The sequence below is a fragment of the Drosophila mauritiana genome, chromosome 2R (assembly GCF_004382145.1).
Source record: "Drosophila mauritiana strain mau12 chromosome 2R, ASM438214v1, whole genome shotgun sequence".
Taxonomy (NCBI): Eukaryota; Metazoa; Arthropoda; class Insecta; order Diptera; family Drosophilidae; genus Drosophila; species Drosophila mauritiana.
This window is the reverse complement of record NC_046668.1, coordinates 9,279,612-9,295,220: the sequence shown is the minus strand read 5'-3', so window position 1 is coordinate 9,295,220 and position 15,609 is coordinate 9,279,612. Positions and strand designations below refer to the sequence as shown.

General features: G+C 43.4%; 6 protein-coding genes across 7 annotated transcripts in view; 4 read left to right on the top strand and 2 right to left on the bottom strand.

The window, feature by feature from the left end:
- Positions 1-86: 86 nt before the first annotated feature.
- LOC117137624 (transmembrane protein 170A) lies at positions 87-1,193 on the top strand. Its single transcript, XM_033299155.1, has 3 exons — positions 87-222; positions 342-467; positions 526-1,193. Exon 3 carries the CDS (start codon positions 672-674, stop codon positions 1,056-1,058), a length of 387 nt encoding a protein of 128 aa, XP_033155046.1. The 5' UTR covers positions 87-222; positions 342-467; positions 526-671; the 3' UTR covers positions 1,059-1,193.
- A 141-nt stretch (positions 1,194-1,334) lies between these two features.
- Positions 1,335-2,333, bottom strand: LOC117137619 (crossover junction endonuclease EME1). Its single transcript, XM_033299150.1, has one exon. The coding sequence runs from the start codon at positions 2,293-2,295 to the stop codon at positions 1,366-1,368; it is 930 nt and encodes a 309-aa protein (XP_033155041.1). The 5' UTR covers positions 2,296-2,333; the 3' UTR covers positions 1,335-1,365.
- Positions 2,334-2,443: 110 nt separating this feature from the next.
- LOC117137700 (H/ACA ribonucleoprotein complex subunit 3) lies at positions 2,444-2,840 on the top strand. The gene is made up of 2 exons (XM_033299269.1): positions 2,444-2,572; positions 2,635-2,840. The coding sequence occupies exons 1-2, from the start codon at positions 2,519-2,521 to the stop codon at positions 2,773-2,775; spliced, it is 195 nt and encodes a 64-aa protein (XP_033155160.1). The 5' UTR covers positions 2,444-2,518; the 3' UTR covers positions 2,776-2,840.
- On the bottom strand, positions 2,783-3,697 carry LOC117137698 (transmembrane protein 223). The gene is made up of 2 exons (XM_033299268.1): positions 3,199-3,697; positions 2,783-3,139 (listed from the first exon to the last, which is right to left on the bottom strand). Exons 1-2 carry the CDS (start codon positions 3,599-3,601, stop codon positions 2,847-2,849), a joined length of 696 nt encoding a protein of 231 aa, XP_033155159.1. The 5' UTR covers positions 3,602-3,697; the 3' UTR covers positions 2,783-2,846.
- Positions 3,698-4,461: 764 nt separating this feature from the next.
- Positions 4,462-13,007, top strand: LOC117136051 (activating transcription factor 7-interacting protein 1). 2 transcript variants are annotated; one of them, XM_033296694.1, is made up of 5 exons: positions 4,462-4,657; positions 7,798-7,950; positions 8,012-11,276; positions 11,751-12,190; positions 12,253-13,007. In XM_033296694.1, exons 2-5 carry the CDS (start codon positions 7,839-7,841, stop codon positions 12,699-12,701), a joined length of 4,266 nt encoding a protein of 1,421 aa, XP_033152585.1. In that variant the 5' UTR covers positions 4,462-4,657; positions 7,798-7,838; the 3' UTR covers positions 12,702-13,007. The 2 variants fall into 2 exon arrangements, with proteins under 2 accessions (XP_033152585.1, XP_033152586.1); XM_033296695.1 differs by lacking the exon at positions 4,462-4,657 and adding an exon at positions 6,818-6,904.
- A 1,912-nt stretch (positions 13,008-14,919) lies between these two features.
- The window catches only part of LOC117135421, a 60,299-nt gene continuing 59,609 nt past the window's right edge, over positions 14,920-15,609 (top strand). The window contains exon 1 of the mRNA XM_033295576.1: positions 14,920-15,065. The gene's annotated coding sequence lies outside the window, so the exon portion shown is untranslated. The remainder of the gene's footprint in view (positions 15,066-15,609) is intronic.

Below are 15,609 nucleotides of genomic sequence, written 5' to 3'. Positions count from 1 at the left end.
ATATTTCGAATAGAATAATTTAGAGCTGCACTGCGAGCCCGGAACCAGTTCGCAAGTGAGTCACAGCTGTTTGCTTATCAGAACTGGCCCATTCCCAAACGTTCCATTCCCATTGCCATTGTAAATCGCAGACAAAAACAATATAAAATTAAATTAAACCAACTAAAAGTGCTTTGTGTTGCTCAAAATGCGGAGTTAGGGCTGCCGTACACCAGTAGCCTGGTAATTAAGCCCGATTTAGCATTCACTGCCGCCAGCCGAGCGCTAATTGAGTGCCGTGACGAAAGTTCAATCGATTGTTGACCGAATTAAAAATAAGCCAAACATTTGCTAAACTACAGTGCTAACCGGAAGTTAAGGCCATGCTAAATAGGATCAAGCAACTGGAAAAGACTGCAACCAAAATCCGGCTATAGAATACAACCAATGTGGTGTGGGTGTGGCCAATAGCACACACATGTGTTGGCGTAAGTATAAATAAATGCCAAAAGGTCAAGTCTGAAGGGAGTGTGTTATTGTTTGCAGGTTTATGAATATTGGCTGATACATGCTATAAGAAGGGAATCCCCACCAGACATGCGGCTGGGCACTCAACTGACCAACGGAAAAGCAATAACTAGCAACTAGTAACTAGGGATACCACGCCAGCTTCCATCGACTACGATTTAGCCATGTTCTCGGACGACACCGATGAGTTGGACACCATCGCCGATGTGATGGGTCTCCGGTCACAGGCGCGCCTCAATACGTTTCGCGAAATGTGGTACCACGTCTTTCTGTGGGCCCTGTTCTCCTCCATATTCATTCACACCTGCGCCGCCGTGGTGGCCTTCTTCACGCTCCGGAAACACAAGTTCGGACGATTCTTCTCGATCCTGATCCTGGTCATGGGGTTCCTTTCCCCGGCCTCGAGTGGCATCATCAGCAGTGCGGTCATCGCCTTTGTGCATCGCGCCTCCAGTCTGCCGATGTCCCCCATATACGCCATGATCTGGGGCCTAGGACAGACCATCGTCTCCGCCTGCCTGGGATTCACGCGGATTCTGGCCACGCTGTAGAGCACGGACTGATGTTTTTCATCATGGCCACCACTTACTTCATTCTCCTCATCGCGCCCAATCCAATGTTCACAGAGTTCCGACTTCCAAGCGGACATATTATCAATTCTTCAGGTGTGCAAACCACAATTAATTGAATTCATAGTTATGTGTATAGGAACATTGTGATTTTTAAATTATACCTTATACGATGAGAAAATAATGTAAAATACTTAGCTCTTAACTTAAAAACTAATTCTAATTGTACATACTTTAGGAAGCTAATATATGAGCAGATTCTAAAGCTAAAAACGTTTAGTTTAGTTTCCTAGATCAGAGTAGTGGGATCCTTGGCAGTATACAATGTATACAGTTTGTTGCTGAGGACATTTCCGATGCGTCGCTCGGTGTGAAGAGGCTGTGGTCCATTGCATCGCTTGATCTTCAAATCGGCGAGACTTTGGACGGCCAGTGGATCGCTGGAAAAGTGATCGATCAGTTTCTTGGGACAGGGATACTGCGCTATTATGGACTCGGCCACTTCCAGCGTGACCATTGGCAGTCGATTCAGATGCTGCTGCCAGAGACGTCCGTAACCATTTCCCTGATCCACACGGACGCACTGCTTCTTGTCGTTGGCCAGGTACTTCTTGAAGCCTCCCAGTGTCTCGTTGCGTTGCTTTTTATAGGGAGCTTCGGCTATTGCTTTTGTATAGCGCTGCAGCAGGGCCACTAGATCCTGGCTTTCGGGTTGATTGAGCTGCTCCACGTGTAGCTCCTGGAGCAACTGCATCTCGATCAGAGCGTCCTGGCTGGCCGAGCTGCCATGCTTGCTGTGACGGAGCGTTGGCAGGGCAATGGTGTACTGGCAGTCCGGAAATGAGGTCTGCAAGCGCGGTCCCAGACAAACAAGGCTTTGATCCCTTACAGCTCTTTGGAAGCTGCTTTCGGATAGCCACTGGACCACTTGGTTTTCCGATTTCCAGGCGTCATCCAGGCCGGTGGGACTGCTGTCCAGAGCAATCGTCTGCTGGCCAACATTGCGTTCCCACAGGATGCAGTGGCTCACGGGCAAGCTCCTTATTTCATATTTTAAGCCCGTTGAATTCAATTGCTGCAATGCCTCCTGGCCCACGGGAATGCCCAGAAATCCGGCATCTATGACCATCCGCACATATTTCATACATTCTCCGGGCTTGATACGCTTCTGTTGTTCGCGTAAAGCCTGTTTGTGCAGCTTGTCCGCTTTATTTGACATTGTGTACGAAAGTCCGCCAAATATTCTATACAAATATGTTTAGAGATGGAAGTGAATCGATAGCAATGGAATTCTAGCTATGGTTCGAGGCTTGACTATTCTGTTCATTTGGATTATTTAGCGCTTATTCTTTTTTAAGCCTGGTAACACATTGCAACGCACGCCACACGTGTTTTATTTTCTTCTTCTTTGACTACGGAAAAACAATTCTCAAACTGCAAAAATGTATCTAATGTACACAATTAACGAAAACGGCGATCGCGTTTACACCCTGAAGGTAAGTTGTCATCAAAACCTATATGTATTACCCAGCAAAGATACAACTTGTTGCTCTTCTAGAAACGCACCGAGGATGGTCGTCCCACACTGTCTGCTCACCCAGCACGTTTTTCGCCGGAGGATAAGTACTCCCGCCAGAGACTGACCATCAAGAAGCGCTTTGGACTGCTCCTCACCCAGAAGCCGGAGCCCATTTACTAGGCCACAGTTTAGTTTTAATTAGTTTACACCTTTATTTACAAATAATAAGCTACGAAACAACAAAACTGCCTTTAAATGCGGCGCTTGAGGCCCGCCGTGTAATCGAATAACTCGGCATTCCGAAACTCGCCACGCATATCCAGGACATAGTACAGTGTCTTGCCCTTCACCTTAATGGGCAGCTGCACCCTGGCCATGTTCCGAGATTCCTCGGCGGAGACGCACTTCAATGGCACGGTCATAATGCGATTGCGGTTGAAGGGACCGTAGGTCACAAAGGAAACGCTCTGACCACCCTTTCTCAAGATAAGAAAACGCACCGATCGCAGGGTAAACATCCAGACAGCAAACAGTATGCCATATCCTAAAATGTTGGTTGAGTTTTATTTGCGGCTCGCCGAGATAGTACTTAAACACTCTTACCTATCAGAAAGCTACAGGCTGTGATGCCATTTCTGTACTTATTATCGCCCAGATTTATGCGCTGGAACCACTTCAGCTCCTCTCCGGGTTTTTCCACCACTGGAGCATCCTTAAGTGTCGTGAAGGCGAAGTGCGAGAGATATGTCCAGAAAACAAACTGACAGACCCCGAAAAAGTTAAGCATCTGGTAGAATCGGGGGTTCTCATACTTAAAAAGTATTACGTCCTTGGGGACACTGGTGTTCACATCGAAGGGGGCGGCTTGGGAGGAGAACCTCTTTATCGTGGAACTGACCGGCGTTTTAGTTACAATGGCCGGAGCTGCCAGTCTGAAACTCTGGAGGCTAAGGCGCTTAATGGAGTTGACGCCCTGCCGCAGGGCGAAATTCAGCAAATTGCTCATCTTAATTGAATACTTCCCGCATTTGTTATTATAAAACAAATTAACCTATAATCTACAGATGTTTTTATTTTGTTCCGCTGGGTATTGGTTCACTAGCTCCGGAACTGGAGCTAGTACAACAAAGCCGAATTCAGGGCTGGCACATGCTGACTCCGTTCACTAGTTCACCCATTGGAGCAATTAACGAAAATAACACGATTTTTGCAATGTTCACAGCTGTATTTAATAAGAACTTAACATTACTTAAGCGGGCCGAACATATTTGTCAATAAAATTCAGTTTAAAGCAAGATAAGGGACAGTGGAGATCACGTTGTAGTTCCAACTGGCAACTTAATAGTTCTGCTCCCATGAATCAAAAATTCAGCTATGCATCCCTAGTAATAACATAAGATTTAGTTTGGTTCCAAACTAGGGATGTACACGTGCCTATACAGCATGACGTTTGTTATTTTGTATAAAAATACAATACAAATGGAGATTTACCACAGCTATTAAATATACATCCTTTTATAATATCACTATCGTAATGATTAAGTACCTAGTTTACGTTATATTTAGCAAAATATCCGTTCATCAATGTTAAGAATAAAGAAAAAGACGCATAAAAATGCAATGTTGAATATAAGAAAAAATAAGGTTTACCAAAAACTAACCTAAATAAATTCAAAAATAATAAGTATTGTTAGAAACGTAATAAAACCATAATAAATCCCTTCACGATGCATAGCATTAATCGGCATCCGGAATCACGCGCCAATCTCTATTGCAAGTGCCGCTAGCTTGCAATCTGGGCGCTGCTCTTCGGAACCAGTTGTGCATAGACTAGTTCTTTTCGGCACTTTCTGTTGTTGTCCGAATTTAGTCTGTGTTTCATTCTACGTCGCTTAAGGTCATAAGAAGCGGAGTTGCTTGCGAATTGTAAACAAATCTCGGAAAAGCTGTTAAATTCATTCAAATCATTGACATTTGATAGTAGCCGATGAACCACAAGTTATATTTCAATAGTTTTCGCTACTAGATAAGTTAATAAACGAGTTTATCGAGTCGTAGAAAGGTAAGTGCAGTTTTTTTTTTATTCATTTTATGTTATATTTATAATTTTATTTAAATACCCTGCAATATTATGATCCCATCGAATGGTTCACTTGGAGTTTGGGTTTGTTTACGGGTTTTTGAAAGTTTTTTTTTTTTATTTGGGCTGGGTATGGGCACCATACGCCAGATATGGTACGAATCTCTTTAAAGACATTTGTGTTTTCAGGGTTGTCAAGTGACCGCGATTTGCAAATCAGGCGAAATCTGCTATATATCTAGATTTGTTACTACGCTATATTTTAGACTAGACTACTGACATATAGGCGACACAATCTACCGCAATGCCATAGCAATAGGACAAAAAATGACCTGCCGGTGGCAACCCTGCCCGACAGCATGGTCTCAATTATACATTTAAAGACATTTGTTTTGCGCTTAATCGGGCACAACGCATTTTATTTTATATTCATGATAAACATCATGCATACCTGGCAACCCTGAAAACATAAAATTGTACAATAGGTGAATAAAAACGCTGCCCGTTTTGCTTTTGCTTCTGCTTGCAACCTGCTCGTTTTATGTTTTTCGGGGTTTTGTCGTTATCGAAAGTCTGATACCAGAAACGTGCAGAGGGCGCAGAGGGGATTTCAAAAATGTCCTTGCTTTCGTAGAACATGCAAAAACTTGGATGTTTTTCGACCTAACCTCACTCTGCATCAAAATCGATACGTAACCTAAAAAGAATGTAAATGCGTTGCAAAATCGCACACATACACGTTCTGATATACATACACGCTCACACCGATGTGCCGTTGCTACAACGAACTTAACTGGTGTGTGTGCGGGTGTTAGAGCGGGACAGCTATAATAGACATAGAGCCCAACACGGGCTTAAATACAAGACCGAACTTTAAAGACGATAAATTGGCCCATAGATACTTTTAGTTGCAAAAATACGACACCTAAACATGTTTGTTATCTACATTTGTGTGTATAAGCAACGGTTTTAATGGACCTAAGCATCTTGAAATAAAATATTGCCATCGGAGCAAGTCGAAATGCCATGATCCAATGTCAATAGCTCCTAGGATCAATTCCTTTAATATAGCCAAAATCGCCGGTTTTAGCATTTCATCCACAAAAACAACGACTTTATGCCTCGATTTTTGTTTGCCCGGTGTTGTAGTTGTTGCTTTCGGCCTGCTGCTGTATCTTTGTCGTGCTCTGTTCGGCGCTACGCGAACTTTATTCAATTCCTACATACAGGCAAATATATATAGCCACGTGCATATATAAATTTGGCCTCTTGCTCTCTCTTGCAATTACTCTCCGCCCGCTCTCTCTTTCCATCCTGCTCACTCCGCAACTTTCTACAAAACCGGTATCCTGGCAAGGTCCTAAGTTCGTTTTGAAAAGACCAGAAGGACGGACGGACTCTAGGTTCTAAGTTTTGAAAGTTTGGAAAGTTACTTTTTTTGACAGGGTTACATTCTGTTACATTTTTGCTTCAGCCTTCGCTAATTCCACATACTCTTTGCATTCGGCCTCCATCTACATCTACAAGTCATCTATTTTATTTACTAACTCTGGTTGGAGCTGTGTGTAGTTGCACTAAGAAATAGATATTCCATAATGTTCTTTACTTATAATGCTCCCCCATTAATTGTAAACATATAGTCGTCCCGCTCTTACTGCCTGTTTCCTCATCACACCCTGCCGCTCGCGACCAACAAAACGCGTTCTATTTGCGTTATTATTAAACGCTTTGCTTTTTTCGTTGTTATCAAACAATGTTTTTTGATTCAATGAGGATCCCTTCTCACCTCATTTCGATTTTTATACCATCCCCAATTGTTTTTATTTTTTAATTTTATGGAGAAACTGCCATACCAAAAGAGACTGCCAACTTGCCATAGAGCACAAACGACTTTAGCTTTGCCCAATTTTTCGCGAAAGTTAAAGTTTAAGATGTGAATGTGGTTTCCTTAAACTCCGGGTAGAATTACATTATCGAATCTTATCATATCATCCCGAGACACGCCCTCCCGGCGACTATCTCCCCCTTGCTTACCCGTACGCCCCTGCCGCTTTTACCGCTCTCAGCTGTTTACTCTCTCGCTCTCATTTTCGTTCGCCGAGAGCTGGTTTGGCGTTCACCTCGTTCATTTTTGCATTAAACGCGGCGAGATGTTGAAGTCATTTTGATTTCTTTGAGTGTAGCCAAATCAAAATAAATCGTAAACAGGGTATCAGGAAGTTTAAACGTGTAAGTTACTCAACTCAATATAAGTATTACATGTGCATTTACGATATCACGTAAAAACCCAACAAACTCAACATAACCTCACTTTCGATAGTGAAAACTATTATATGCAGGTCTGTGTCACTTTAGACTCTAAAATTTTGAGCATAGATTAATTAACTGCTACCTAGTTAATTTGCTCTTTCTCCCCATATTCGCATTTTTCGTCACACACTTTTTTCCCTTGCACGAATATTTATCGTCGCTTTGCTTTGTCTTTTCGCTACAATCGTGTAGTTATTGTTGCGTTCGGAAAGCGACGAACGCTTAAGACTACTAACAACAAGAACAATCACAACGGAGTAGATACACACCGAACCAAACCCAAAAAAAGAAAAAAAAAAAAAAAAATGTTGGTCTTGACTTATGATGTTCCTATCATCCTTTGACTATGGAACATCCATACTTAAAGATTACATTGCAGTTAGTGCTACGTATATTTTAGAGTTAGAAGGGACTTCAAAATGAATTCGGGGAAGCGGTTTATTTTATTAAGACTCCGCCAAACCTCATAAACCGCTTTCCCGAATTAATTTTGAAGTCCTTTCTAGCTCTAAAATATACGAAGCACCTACTGCAATGTTACCTTTGAGTATGGATGTTCCATAGTCAAAGGATGATAAGAACATCATAAGTCAAGACCAACATTCTCAAGTTATTGCATTAGCATTTTGATTAGCGAAAATGGTGAACTAAGCTTTTCGGGAGCTTTCTTTTAAAAGCTATTTTAAAGAAATTTTTTAAGGAGATTGAATTTGTTTTTTTAAAAAATGGGACGGGAGCAGGTTTGTGACAGGGTTGTCATATCCCAGAGTTGTCAACATACGTCGTGAACTATAATATAGATTTACTTTCAGCCATCCAATGACGATTAAGTAAATCGTCAAAAACTGTCAAAATGATGGGAGTAAGCCAGAACATGGAACTGAAGGAACTCTCTACAGAGGAAGCTTTGATGCGAACCCTATCCTCAGAGCTCGGCAATGAAGTGGAACCTCACTCCACCCCTGGTAAGTGCCACTTAGTTATTTGGATAAGTCCATTTGGGATATATCGATATCTGAATTACAGCCATTCTCAATGAATCCAGTCGAACGTCTGTGGGTGAAGTGGATCTTTGTGAGCTAACCAATGGCGTCGATAGCTCCGATAACGTCAAAGTTATTGACAAACCAAAAAAGATATCGGACCGAGAGCGTAATCCAGGTAGCGATTTGGACGCTCTTCTGGACAAGATTAGCTCTATTGTGGATTGTAGTCCCAAAAATTCCGATGATATTGATTTACTCGATAGAGGCGAGGAATGCGACTCTGTGTCGGCGAAGAAGAGAACAGCTGGTGATACGGACAAAAATCTAAAAGAGCAAAAAGAAAAACCAGAAGAAGAAGAAGAAGGTGAAGATGTGCTTAATTCTCTAGAAGGAGCAGAGTGCATCGATCCTGATTCTGAGTTAAAGACTGAGGAGAAATTAGAAGAAAATGAAGAACACGCTTCAGCCAAAGAATCCACACAGAAAACCGAAGATTTAGCTGATTCAGATGAAATATTAAAGTCAAAGGAAGAAGATGAAGTCGCAGCCCATACTGCGGATAACATTGAAAAAGACGGTAAAAATACATCAACAGAAGATGTGTTTATGCATGCTTTAGACTGTATTTCGAGTGCCGACGAGTTTGATGTCTTTTCCTCTCAGGACTCCAAGAAGGTAAAGCCAAGCAAAAAACTAAACACGGAAGATAACTCTTCTGCCAATGACTTAGAAGATATTTCATCTGATGACGATGATATAATTAAGGAAAATGAAAAACCCAACACTGAGGTTATAGATTTAGATTCGTCGAGTGAATGTGTGCCTTGCGAAACGGAATCGGAGGTCGAGGAAACTGCAGCTAACACAGAAGATACCGAAGTCGTTACTCACGGTAAGGTTTCTGCGAAGAAATCATTGAATTTGCAAAGTATTATCTCAGAAAAGTCCGCGAGTGCGGCCGAATATGAGCCTGTCAAAACTGATCAACATTTAACAGAAGGTGACGAACCCATGTTAGTTGGAGACGAACCCATGTTAGTTGGAGACGAACCCATTTTAGTTGGAGACGAGGTAACCGAAAAATCGAAAGAGTCTATCCCAATCCAGAGCGAAGAGTCAATGGAAATCGATGAACCGAATGAATCCAAGGAATCCGAGGAACTTGAAGGGCACAAGGAAAAAGAAGAGCCTGGCTACTGCAAGAAAGCAAAAGATTCAGAAGAGGCGAAGGAAAAAGAAAAGCCGGAGATGAAAACCATACAAGCGTCGAAAAGAGCAGAGATACTGGGAGACACCAAGGGAAAGGAAGATCCAAACCCATCCCAGGATGTTGAAGATGTTAAGGACACAGAAGAGCCAGAAAATAAAAAGGAAATAGAACAGACTGGAGAGCTTGAGGAACCTGTGGTGATCGAAGGTGAAGAAACAGAAGATCCCAAAAAGAAAGTCCAAAAGGAATTTGATGCTAGAACTCAAGCCCAAGAAATGAAATACACAACCATAGATGATTTGCTTGTAGAAGCGGTCAGAAAGGTTGTAGGGATAGAAGAAAAGAAGGCTGCAGAGGATGAACCAGAAGGCGACAAGGAACCCACGACAAATGGAGTATGCGAAATTTCTACTGATGGAAATTTAAAGCATTTAGAAAGCAAGGAATCAACGGCTGTTGAAGAGGAGACCAAAGAGACGGAGTCCGATGACGAAGTTATATTCTTTGAACCCCTGGAGAAGACCGAAAATGTGGGCACCACAGCCAATCCAACGAATGAAAATTCTGTGAAACCACAAGCTAAGGATGACGAAGTTGTTCTCGTCTCCGAGGATGAGGATGAAACACCGCAGAATAAGATACCAGAAAAGGAAGTTCAAACTACCCAAAAGGAAACAGCTTTAAAAGAACTTTCCAATGAGTCCACTACAGAATCAGGTGAAGCTAAGGACCTACAAATAGACAACTCCGACAATGCGTGCGATCAGTTTGAGAAACTGAAGACCCATGATGTGGTAAAGCAAACTGCCGCAGAAGATGGGAACAGTAATTCCAGCAATCTATTGCGACCCGCCGAGTACACGGAAGACTCGGCTCCAAAACGGCTGCGTCGCAGTACCGATGAAAAAAATGAATTCGAAACGGAGACGAATCAAGATGCATCACCAAAACTCAGCAGAGCAAAGGATGGTTTGAAGGATGTAACCAAGCGGAGCCATGAACATCTGGACAGCAGCCCTCAGGAGGAAATACCCAATAAGAAAGCTAGGACTGAAGACTCCGACTCAAATAGCTCCCACGAAGGCACGCTACACATTGATATGGGTGGACAGGATGACAAAGAAGAATCCCCCAAAAAAGAAGTCGAAAAGAAACTCGACTTCGACCTTAACCCCGTTCCAGAAATTAAACAGAATGTTAAGCCTCTGCGCTTGGAATTCTTTAAGACCTTCCGACGTAGTTTCGACACAATGACCCGTGACGACCTGGAGGAGCTGGTGCTGCAGAAGGTCGTCGAGGCGATGATGGTTAAAAGTGATTTCGCAGAAATACGTATGCAGCTGGAAAAATGCGAGAGCACTCTCGTCAATTATCGCCGCAAGATTGCCGAGGTGTCGAAGCAATTCCTGGATTTGGAGACGGTGCACAAGCGTGTGCTTAAGGACTTGGAGGCTAAGAACTCTCATTTCACCGCTCCAGTGCGGATAACACGAGCTGTTGGTCTTCAGGTGGGCATTCCGTTCAAGGCCATAAAGCCCACCGTCGCCGCTCCAGAGCCAACGCATGCTGCTGGCAGCGTGTTGGCTCCGCCCAGCGGAACGCCACCCAAGGCCAGCACCTCTCCGACGCGTGCGTCCGTGCGACCAAGACCTCCTCCGCCTCCCTTTGGACCATCCACATCCTCATCGGAAACGGGTGCGGGCGTCAGCGTCTCTCAGAATTCCAATCCCCAACAGCAGCAGCCAGCAGCACGGTCATCTCCATCCTTGGCCACGGCTAGTGTCACGCCACCTGTGCGACGGGGCTGCATGCAGAAGGTCACGCCCCATCGACCGGTACCTACTAACTTACAGCCCGGGCCAATGCTCACGAATCAGGCCAGCGTCCAACGTCTGCAGCCCCCACCGCCTATAGCTCAAAGGACAATGCACGCCTCCAAGCACACGGGAACACCTGGCTCCACGACTTCAGCGGTGGCCAATGCGATTAATAAAAGCGTCATGCGTGGCCGGATGTCAGCAGCCGCTTTCTTGGCGCAAAGACAACAGCAGCAACAACAACTGCAACAACAACAGGCGCAGCAACAGTTCATACTGTGAGTATAATCCTAAATGTCCTCTTCGATTAAAAGCGAATTCCACGCTTGTGCAGAAGTTTACAACTAGCAATTTATTATGAATCGTTTCAGACCCAATTAGGTAAATAGACTCATAGATAATAGCGAATTTTTATACCCTTTACTTGTACAGTAAAAAGGTATACTAGAAAACTTCCATATTTATGCCAGAAAAAATCAAAAAAATTGAACGTTCACACTTCGACTAGCTGAGTAACGGGTATCTGATACTCGGGGAACTCTTTTTTCTTAACATTCCAGTATATTGTATTGCTAATGAATCTTTAGGCATTACTCGTTGGGGTAATAACCCAAATAGGTAAATACAATGCGTTACCGGTATATAAATATTCTTGTCAAATCAATTTTTTATGTCCGTCCGTATAATCGCCGAGATCTTAAATTCCTCATGTCATATTCACATTACTAACTTACAATTGTTTCATATTGCAGACCTCGACCTAGTTCCGGTCCCACGCCAGGTGCGAGTCCTGCCAAGCAGGTGCCGAAGTGCACAACTAAAGTGCGCGCCCAGCAGCCACCGCTTTCGGGGGCCACGGTCTCGGTTCCAATCTCATCCAGCAGCAGTGGGTCGGGATCTGGCAGCCATGGACAGCAGCAGGAGCCCAGCTTGACGCCGGCCAAGCCCAAGGAGAAGGCAGTCATTGACCTCACAGATGAGGATGATGCAGCGGCTGCTGCGGCGGCAAGGGCTGCCCAAGCACAAATCGAGGCTAACGCTCGTTTGCGTCAGGCATCCAATGCGGCGATTAAGCGGAATGCTCAGACAGCAGCGATAAGAGGAGGACGTGGAGGCGGAAATGTGGTGCGAGCTTCTCCAATGCAATTGGCTCGCGTAAATGCTCGACAGTTAGTCCATAATAATGGAGGAGGTGAGTTGGAAAATCATTATATTCAAAATATTCAGCGTACTTATTTCCAAACGTATCCAAAGGTCAGCGAAGTTCCTTGGGCTCAAACGTAACTATGCAGATACGTTCGGAGAACACCCCGCCTCCAGCATCTCGTTTAAGATACTCACATCCTGCACCACTGCCCACGTCACCTCCCCAGCCCTTCAATCCAGCCTGGAAGGTGCCTCCTTCGCGACCCGTTATCCGGATTAGTCTCCTAGAGACTGGTATCGTTATATCCTGGACTCTGGAGGATTCGAGCCCGCGGTTCGCAGAGTGCGTAATGTACCAGATCTATGCATACCAGGAGACGATTCACGAGCCCAGCACGGATAGCTGGCGGCATGTGGGCGATGTCAGCGCTATGTTGCTGCCCATGGCCGTGACTTTAAATCAGTTCCAGGAGAACCAGAGGTATTTCTTCGCTGTGCGGGGCGTTGATAGCCACGAACGATTCGGGCCGTTCAGTGTTCCCAAGACCTGGTCGTAGACGGATTGGTCTGTTCTCTTCCTTAGGTGTAGATTCTAGTTTTAGTAGGCGATATGTAATTTATTTTTGTCCTTGGTAATCCGTTCTCGAAACTAGCCGAAATGATCAGTTTACGCCTAAGTTATACAGAGATTTTTGAAGAATTTTTAAGAAGTAATAAACAAGTTATGCCAAGCAGCCAATCCTCTGCAGCCAGTAAAGAACAAAAGAAAACATTGTATTTTATTCTCAATAGGTTATTTAACATAAATAAGTTCAAAACTTACATGAAATAATACACAAGATTGAATAAATATCAAATGAGAATGGCGTTTATCTTATATTACATTTTGTGTGTGGGCCCTTTTTATTTCTATGACTAACATGACTTTTACTATTTTTAAACAGTTGTTTTATTTTATTTAAAGCCGATGAACGGAATTAGTTTTAGTAAAAGTTCATTATTCTTGAGATTTTTGAACTAATGTATGTATGTAGTAACAATTATAATACGGTGCAAAAGCATTTCTAGCCTCAGAATCGATTGCTTATCTAATTAACAAGTTAATTGACGAAGCACCTAATGTTTGATATTGGCAAATATTGAGCATATAAACACTAATTGGTGCTCAAGTGAAATGGGCCTGAGGTGTTGGAATAAGTCGTGCCAGGACACAATGCATGCGATAGTTTTCGGGTCTATGGACGATGGCACATAAAATATGGATACACTCCCATTTAGGTGAGTGTGCCAGCCAATTTGGAGGTCACAACAACAAGGTACAGTCGAGCTTGTGTATGTCTAACTTAAGCCATGTATGAAAATTGGTATTATTATAAGCGAGTCATCATAAGCCAGACCATATCAAGGATTTCAATATTAATGAAAGCCCAATGTTGATTTATGGAAGCTCCACTGTAGCTACTGAGGCCCGCGAGGAAGGGGAACTGACAGCGGGGCAGAAGGCTGCCTGTAATGTGCTCCCGCCTCCATATCCTTGTGCCGCGTGCACTTGACATTGGCTTTCGAATCGGGTCTGTCGCGGCATTTTTGCTCATTCATGCGCGGCACACTGGCAGGGGGTTGGGTGTTCCGGGCGCGGAAGGTGCAGGATTGCCCTGGTAATGGCATAATCGACCCCCTTTCTGGCCCCTTTTCGTTCCGGGGGCTGGCCACGTGCCGTTCTCTTTCGGCCGTTTCTGGTTTTTCTGTTTTTCCTGCTGCTGCTGCTGCACTTGCAACAGCAGCCAAAAAACCTTGACATTAAGCAGCGCCGTCGACGAGGCACAAAATCCTGCACTTGTGTGCAAATCGTCCTGCAAAAAGGGCGCTGTACTTGAGCTGTCCTAGCCAGATATTTGTGCTTCGAAAAACCGGGTTCCTTAAAATTGACATTATTTCGGTATAACAGCTAGTTACCAATTTTTGATTATTTTAACAGGTTTAAAGCCAATATTAAAAAGAAAAGTCATTGTAATAACCCACTTTTACATTTAAGGACCGATATAGTTGGTTAGAAGAAATCATCTTTCTATATTATTTGTATATTTTCAACATATTAATAAATAAATCTCTGATGAATACGACTATCTTAGACAATAGCAATTCGTTAAATATTTGATATCTATGCTTCTTTTCCTATGAAAAATTAGATTAATTACTGGACGTATACGTTCATACTTATACATATTTATGTACAGTTCGCAATAATCAATCAAAATGAGCTCCTAAATCGTTTGTGTGCCATCAATTAGTCGGCAGTTATTTTCGGTGACCCCGACACACGAGTGAGTGTAATTGAAATACCTGGATGTTCGGTCGCCACAATTGCAATTGAATGCTACAGCATAATAACAAAAACACAGATGTTCCGTCAGCAGGTTGCACTTCGAAGAGAGCGGGAGAGGGAAACTCTCTCTGGTCGCGTCGTGCGCAGTGCGCAGGACGTGCAGCACGGCAACACTGGCCGTGGAAGTGCGACAAATGTGCGGTGGAAAGTCCGTTTGTTTATTCGCTTGCGGAACGCGTTTCTCGACGGTTGGTTCGGTCGCAAAGCAGGAAGCGGAAGTGCTGGCAAAACGTGCAACATCCGGCGGCAAAGCAGCAAAATGCCAACACAATAAAATCAAAAAGAAACCTGTAAACACACACACCTCCAAAGATGTATAGTTAAAGCATAAAAAAAATTTACAAAAATTACAAATGAATAAAAAGTTATTGCCTAAATTCGTGTGCGCTTGTTGATCAAATCAAGAATTGAAATTATTGAAAATAATTAAAATTGCCAAGTGCTTTTCGAAAGTATAAATATCTTAATTAAAACCGCGTTAGACCCTCATTTAGAAATCGATTACAAAGGGTCGAAAAGTTTGTGAAACCGATTCGTAAGTGCTCAAAGAAGTAATCCCCCCCCTCCCCCCTTCCAAACACCATTCACCTTTCTTTGTGTGCCACATTCTCCTTATGTGTGCCGGTGTGAGTGTTTATGTATGTTAATTAAATTACCGTTATGTGTGCTTACCACAGCAACACACTTACACAGAAAAACCAGCTCTATCGCAGTAATTATAAAAAAAAAAACAAAGAAAAACAAGAATAATACAAAAAACAACAATTACAAAGGCCACTGAAAATCCATTTCCCATTTTCTTGGGCTCCCCCCGCATTTCCTCTGCTTTCCCCACTCATCATCGCATGTTTTGCCCGCCCTGACACTTTGGGGCATATTTCTGTGTTAACTGGGCTGTGCGTGTGTGTTTATTACTGCGACTACGGCCATTGGCACGTACATCGGACGGAGTATCCTCAATTCGACGCCCATGTCCTTGCCATGTCCCCTCCTACTCCACGCCCCTGCTGGGCACTACTCACAGTTATTAAGCGTCTTATGGCAACTCTCAAAGCGGCCCATAAGTATGCTATAGTTTT

What these genes read in the sequence shown, in the direction of transcription:
- LOC117136051 (XM_033296694.1), top strand. Translation starts at nt 7,839, where the DNA reads ATGATGGGAGTAAGCCAGAACATGGAACTGAAGGAACTCTCTACAGAG. An exon ending in GGAACCTCACTCCACCCCTG is followed by an intron (nt 7,951 to 8,011) that starts GTAAGTGCCACT and finishes TCTGAATTACAG; the next exon opens with CCATTCTCAATGAATCCAGT. An exon ending in AGTCCATAATAATGGAGGAG is followed by an intron (nt 12,191 to 12,252) that starts GTGAGTTGGAAA and finishes ACGTATCCAAAG; the next exon opens with GTCAGCGAAGTTCCTTGGGC.
- LOC117137624 (XM_033299155.1), top strand. Translation starts at nt 672, where the DNA reads ATGTTCTCGGACGACACCGATGAGTTGGACACCATCGCCGATGTGATG.
- LOC117137698 (XM_033299268.1), bottom strand. Translation starts at nt 3,601, where the DNA reads ATGAGCAATTTGCTGAATTTCGCCCTGCGGCAGGGCGTCAACTCCATT. An exon ending in AGCCTGTAGCTTTCTGATAG is followed by an intron (nt 3,140 to 3,198) that starts GTAAGAGTGTTT and finishes CCAACATTTTAG; the next exon opens with GATATGGCATACTGTTTGCT.
- LOC117137619 (XM_033299150.1), bottom strand. Translation starts at nt 2,295, where the DNA reads ATGTCAAATAAAGCGGACAAGCTGCACAAACAGGCTTTACGCGAACAA.
- LOC117137700 (XM_033299269.1), top strand. Translation starts at nt 2,519, where the DNA reads ATGTATCTAATGTACACAATTAACGAAAACGGCGATCGCGTTTACACC. An exon ending in ATCGCGTTTACACCCTGAAG is followed by an intron (nt 2,573 to 2,634) that starts GTAAGTTGTCAT and finishes TTGCTCTTCTAG; the next exon opens with AAACGCACCGAGGATGGTCG.